The sequence below is a fragment of the Oncorhynchus kisutch genome, linkage group LG4 (assembly GCF_002021735.2).
Source record: "Oncorhynchus kisutch isolate 150728-3 linkage group LG4, Okis_V2, whole genome shotgun sequence".
NCBI lineage: Eukaryota > Metazoa > Chordata > Actinopteri > Salmoniformes > Salmonidae > Oncorhynchus > Oncorhynchus kisutch.
This window is the reverse complement of record NC_034177.2, coordinates 79,901,268-79,907,620: the sequence shown is the minus strand read 5'-3', so window position 1 is coordinate 79,907,620 and position 6,353 is coordinate 79,901,268. Positions and strand designations below refer to the sequence as shown.

General features: G+C 40.0%; 1 protein-coding gene across 1 annotated transcript; it reads right to left on the bottom strand.

The window, feature by feature from the left end:
• Positions 1-235: 235 nt before the first annotated feature.
• LOC109888822 (DNA damage-inducible transcript 4 protein) lies at positions 236-2,051 on the bottom strand. Its single transcript, XM_020479997.2, has 2 exons — positions 1,766-2,051; positions 236-1,493 (listed from the first exon to the last, which is right to left on the bottom strand). Exons 1-2 carry the CDS (start codon positions 1,941-1,943, stop codon positions 979-981), a joined length of 693 nt encoding a protein of 230 aa, XP_020335586.1. The 5' UTR covers positions 1,944-2,051; the 3' UTR covers positions 236-978.
• Positions 2,052-6,353: the final 4,302 nt, after the last annotated feature.

Below are 6,353 nucleotides of genomic sequence, written 5' to 3'. Positions count from 1 at the left end.
ATAATGACCTAGTGTGGTTTCTTTATAATCACTATATAATGACCTAGTGTGGTTTCTTTATAATCACTATATAATGACCTAGTGTGGTTTCTTTATAATCACTATATAATGACCTAGTGTGGTTTCTTTATAATCACTATATAATGACCTAGTGTGGTTTCTTTATAATCACTATATAATGACCTAGTGTGGTTTTATTTTATTACAGAGACAAATATTTAATCCATGAACAAAATATTTCACATGGATATTTTAATTTGAAAATGTATTTTAGTTTTTCAGTTTCAAGTTCTTGAAAGAAAGTACAAAAAGCAGTTCAGGTGAATATGAGTATCAAATCATTTCTAATCAAATCCATGGTTCAAATAAATACTGTCTAATCAAATCCATGGTTCAACAACAGCAGATTTGCATTGTCTTTATGGCCATATCTTACATTCAATTGTCTCCACATGTCAATTGATGTGGAAAAGCTGCCATAAGATGTGTTCCCTAGAAAACATTTAATACATTTTAGCATATACAAAAAAAAATACATGGTTAACATTGTTGCACAAGCTTTTCTTGTCCGACTATGGGAATTATAAGCATCTTCAGAATTTGACTATTCAAGGTACCTACACACCTTCAGAAGTGGAGTGAGTTTTCTTTAGGTACATTGGTGACCACATTGGAATATCTGAAATCACTTCTATCACACAGAGCCATACAAGGCTTCTCTCAATGTAGTGTTGTCTTCAGTCCAGAGTCATAGACAATATATACATCCGACCAGAGTCAGACAATATTATATACATCCGACCAGAGTCAAAGTATTGAAGCATGCCTGATTTGCACTTTTGGGACCATTACACTGGTTCCATTGTACCAGACAAACCAAACAAAGTGCAGCATACTAAGTATATCAAAGTATTTCAGATATGTATTATTAGACTCAGGTCTGATATCTACTACAAAACATCCATAGCTCTTGCCAGGTCAGCACTCTTCAACGAGCAGTTCTCCTGAACTATATAGCTTTCTTTTGATAGCCCTGAACCCGGTACTGAGCCTGAGTGTGTGTCTCCCACTCTGCCTCTGGGGGGACACAGCCCTCCGGCCCCCAAAGAGCCTCTGCACCTTGGGCCACAACCCCCCCACCTCTGGCCGTAGCACGAGGGTGAGATGGAAGGTAGGAACCAGGTTATGGTCAACGGCTATCTGCTCCACACTACACAGTTCTCCTTGTTGGTCCCCCTGCTCCACACACAGGTCAATGAGCGCCCCCTTGAGGCCGCAAGGCTCACTAGCAGCCAGATGGAGAAGCTCCCGACTGATGTTGTGCAGGAGAGGATCTGGTAGGACCAGTTTGGAGCAGCACAGGACAGTGTCCGTAGCATCTGAGAGGCTCTCGACAATGGTCTTTACAATGTGAGCACAGAGAGACTCCTCCAGTGGACTGTAGAAGAGACCACTGTCAGACTCTGATATCATAGACATGTCTGTGACTGATCCTGGAACAGAAAATAAAACGATAGGGTTACTTTTCATTCATTCATTCATTCACTTTTCATTCAACTTTTTCATATGAAGCCTATGGATAAGCAACTATTGATGCCAAGAAAAAAAGTGTTATACTTTTAAATCTGTTTTGGAATCAATATTGCTGCATACCTTTTGTGTGATACATTATTTTGCAACGTTGTAGCAATCCTCCTAAATAAAGCAAAGACAGTAGGCTACTCTTCACTCAGGCAAAAGGCTGCAGTGCTAAACAAACACTCACCAGTGTCACTATTCCAACTGCGATGATCTTTGTCTGCCAACCGTTGATTGATCCTTTTGATTACGGTTAGTTTCTGCACCAGATTCCCCCAGGACAACCGTTGAGAACCCAGATCTTCCTGTGGGGAGGAAGGGAACCTGTCGTCCAGCGAGTTGTTATGAGAAAAGGTAAAGTACATTTTTTAAACCCGTTGACGATGAAATAATAAATCAAATAAGTGCTAAGAGTGCTATGTCTGTCACCACCGACCAGACCAGCTGGACTACACCAAAGACAATTATAGAATGGAACTAGCTAAATAAATAGCCGCATAAACACTCCTCCCACATATGGCTACCGACCAATCAGATGATCTCGCACGTTCCCAACGTCCTAACTTAACGTATTAGCGAGTGCCAAGGTCGTCACTAGTTATCACAGCTACAAGATCATAAAGCCCGCCTATTTCTACAATTCCTATTTTTTAAATCTGAATTTTAAACCTAATCCTTACCTTAACCACACTGCTAAACGTATACCTAACCTTAAATTAAGAAAAAAAAAATTTGCATTAATTTTTCCTATATAGCCAATATTTACTTTGTAGCTGTGGTAACTACTGGAAACCAGCTTGCCCTGTAACATTTTGGGTCCTTTGATGAAGCCCCCCCACCTCCCGGAGCCCCGAGCCCTGTGCCCCACCCCCTCTCAGCTCCACCCCTCTCAACTTTACTGTCAAACGCCACGAAACCCACGTAACCCACGTACCCAAAGATAGTATCGACTATCCCCACACCAACCCTTGAAATGTACACAATTTGGTATTTCTCAAGGGAGAAAATGACATTTGGAGACAGTGCATGCACTGCAATACTATGTCATGACCCTTGAACAGTAAACGTTCCCAGTCTTGGGGAGAAGTGAACTACATGTTGTTCAACTGGTAATTTAACTACATTTTGCAGTAGCTTGGTGATAGTTTAAAAAGTAGTTCATTACTTTTTGACATGTAGCAGTGTAGCTAACTACTGGAACTACACACTACTGTTTTACCATGTAGCAGTGTAGCTAACTACTGGAACTACACACTACTTATTTTGCTAAAATAAAATATGGGTAAAGTAGGTAATAATTTCCTTTCTTTTTTTGGTATCCGACCTGCCTGATTCTCACTTGAACATAATTTTTGTGTTTAATAAGCTAAATTACAGATTGTATTAACATATAACCCCAAAGTGATTTGTTCTTATAATTAGTAGTCTATGACATTTCAGATTTAGCCTAAATATGATGTCATGTTTCACAGAAAAGTTTGGATGTAGTGAACTACTTTTTCAAAGTTAATTTAGTTAACTATATTTTTTCTTAACGGTAGCTTTAGTGTAGTTTAATCATCCAGTGTGAAGTAATTGATAACCTATATTTTCAGAGTAGCTACCCCAACACTGAATGTTTCTAGTTATTTCATAACATTTAATTTAAGCTTTGCTTTCTGATATCTGGGGCATGTTTGCTACCTAGGCACATCTTGAGTAATTTAACATATCTACAGGGCCTCATTTATAAACGTAGCGTATACATAATATACCCCAAAACCAGTTTTCACACAAAAGTATATATATATATTTTTTTTAACTCTCCAAAAATTGCTTTTATCGAGTTAATCACAGTCTTTGCTGTGATTAATCATGATTAATCTCATATTCAGAATGTGCTCAAATTGAGCTGTAATTAAGATTTTTTTATATATATATATAAAAAGCATTACAAGAATTTTAATGTCTTAATTTTGTCCAAAGTAATGGTTAGTAAAATCAGGTAAATTGATGAAGCACACTTCCTTTAACCTCTGCTGTTTTTAGCTGTAGGCCTATAAATGTATGTTTTATGTGTATTTTGAAAGCTTTCAGACAATGCGATTAATCACGATAAAGATTAAATATGCATTAAAATTACAAAAAGTTGACTGGAATTAACTAACCTCTGACAGCCTTAATAAAAACTGAACTTGATATGAGAATGTGCGTAACTCCCTGCAAACTTTAGACCATGCGTTTACACAATATCTAGTTGTTGAAGTGTTACATTGTAAGCAGGCAAGTAGATTTTGTGAAAGTGGAGGGATATGATGATATGCCTTGGCAAGAAAAATTGAACATTTCAAGCATTTGCCTTTAGTGAGAAGAGAAAAAAATCTATTTTATCTTTGCAATCTAGAAAAATAATTGATTAATAACTAGAAATATGAATATATTTCCTGTTAATTTATTTAATTTAATTTCCATTTGGTATTTTATTAGGATCGACATTAGCTGTTGCAAAAGCAGCAGCTACTCTTCTTGGGGTCCACACGAAACATGACATAATATAGAATGTTAATGGACAACATCAGCTCAAGGACAGAACTACATCAATTAAAAAAGAATAAAGCTACACGTAGCCTACATATCAATGCATACACACAAACTATCTAGGTCAAATAGGGGAGAGGCGTTGTGCCGCAAGGTGTTGCTTTATCTGTTTTGTGGAACCAGGTTTGCTGTTTATTTGAGCAAAATGAGATGGAAGGAAGTTCCATGCAATAAGAGCTCTATATACAGTGGGGAGAACATGTAGATACACTGCCAATTTGCAGGTTTTCCTACTTACAAAGCATGTAGAGGTCTGTAATTTTAGGTACACTTAAACTGTGAGAGACAGAATCTAAAACAAAAATCCAGAAAATCACATTGTATGATTTTTAAGTAATTCCTCGTTCTCGGGGCCGCCCCTCTGGCCGGCGTCGTCCTGCAGCTGGAGCCATGCGTCAAGGGGGTGGGGGGTACAGTCATGTATACTCCCGCTCCTCCTCTCTGGCGTTTGATGTCGGTTTACTAACCACCGGTCCTGGCATTCATCATTACGCGCACCTGGCATTCATCATTACGCGCACCTGCACTTCATCAATAGGCACACCTGGACTCCATCACTTCACTGATTACCTTCCCTATAGTTGTCACTCCCTGAGTTCCATTCCCAAGCAGTATTGACTATAAGTTTCTTGTCTGTACACTCCTCATGTATCTTGTATTGTTCCAATTGCCTCCCGACTCCCAGCGTCCACGTTACAAACTGATTGGCTCAAACGCATTAAGATGGAAAGAAATTCCACAAATGAACTTTTAACAAGGCACACCTGTTAATTGAAATGCATTCCAGGTGACTACTTCATGAAGCTGGTAGAGAGAATGCCAAGAGTGTGCAAATTTGTCATCAAGGCAAAGGGTGGCTACTTTGAAGAATCTCAAATACAAAATATATTTTGAGTTGTGTAACACTTTTTTCGTTACTACATAATTCCATATGTGTTATTTAATCTTTCTGATGTCTTCACTGTTATTCTACAATGTAGAAAATAGTAAAAAAATTAAGAAAAACCTTTGAGTAGGTGTGTCTAAACTTTTGACTGGTACTGTACGTTCCTCAGGTTCTTGGCTCTTTACAGAACAGCTACCTTGAACCTCAGGATCTTGAATATTGGCCTGGGTCTCTCATCTGGACCAGTGGTGGGTTTTCCAGTCCTGTGGGCGAGCTCCACCTCAGTCTTCCTGTGGTCCATCTTCAATTTCTCAGATAATTTCCCCCACTTTGTCCTCAGACTCCATCTAGGTCTCGTGGAGATTCTGCAATTCTGTCCACAACCATGTTCTGCCTTGATTGTCCCTTGAGTCTGATTTATTTGTCATGGGATTCACACACACAACTGATGTCCTCAATGGCTTACAGATTTCTGTCATCTTGCCGTTCTGTCACGTCTGCTCCCGCTCTTCCTCCCTGGTGCTCGTGGGCGCCAGGCTGCCCTGTATTACGCACTCCTGCCATCATTTACACACACCTGCCTTCCCTCGTCACGTGCTTCAGCGATATTGGACTCATCTGGACTCACTCAATCATCTGTTTATTATCTCTTCTATATTTGTCAGTTCCCCAGCTCTGTTCCCCGCTGCTGTATTGACTGTCATATGTCTGTGTTACCCGTGTGCTGACGCTGTTCCTGTCTTGTTCTATGTCTGTTCCCGAATAAATGTCTGACTCCCTGTACCTGCTTCTCCTGTCCGGCGTCGGCCCTTACATCATTCTCCTGTTTCAACTCATTGAGCTGACCCTGGGAGAACTGCAAACTGTTCCCCAGGTCCTGGACCTCTCTGGTCAGGTTGTACATTATTTTATTAGTTGAATCCACCAGTATTTGGACAAAAAACTTGAAGCTATTTTCTTGTGACAACTGCTTGAACTCTTTTTGGTTGTTTAAAAGATCCACCTGTGATAGAGAGATACCACTGTCCTCAACGGTATTCCCGCTGGCTTTGGTCTTTGTCATGGTAGCTAGCAATGTAGGTTACACTGTTACTCCTCGCAGGTCACAGGGAAGATTGAAAACAAACAGCAGGGATCTAGACAGCCACAAACTCGGGACAATCCGCGGTCCCAGCCACAATGGCTAACCGCATCGCGGGCTGTGTTCAATCCCTCAAGAAAACCCTACTAGCTTGATAGGCAGCTAGCTAGTAGCTAGGCTACCTGCTACACCAAATAGCTCCTCAGACCCATCCTTGGTCAGCACTGGACA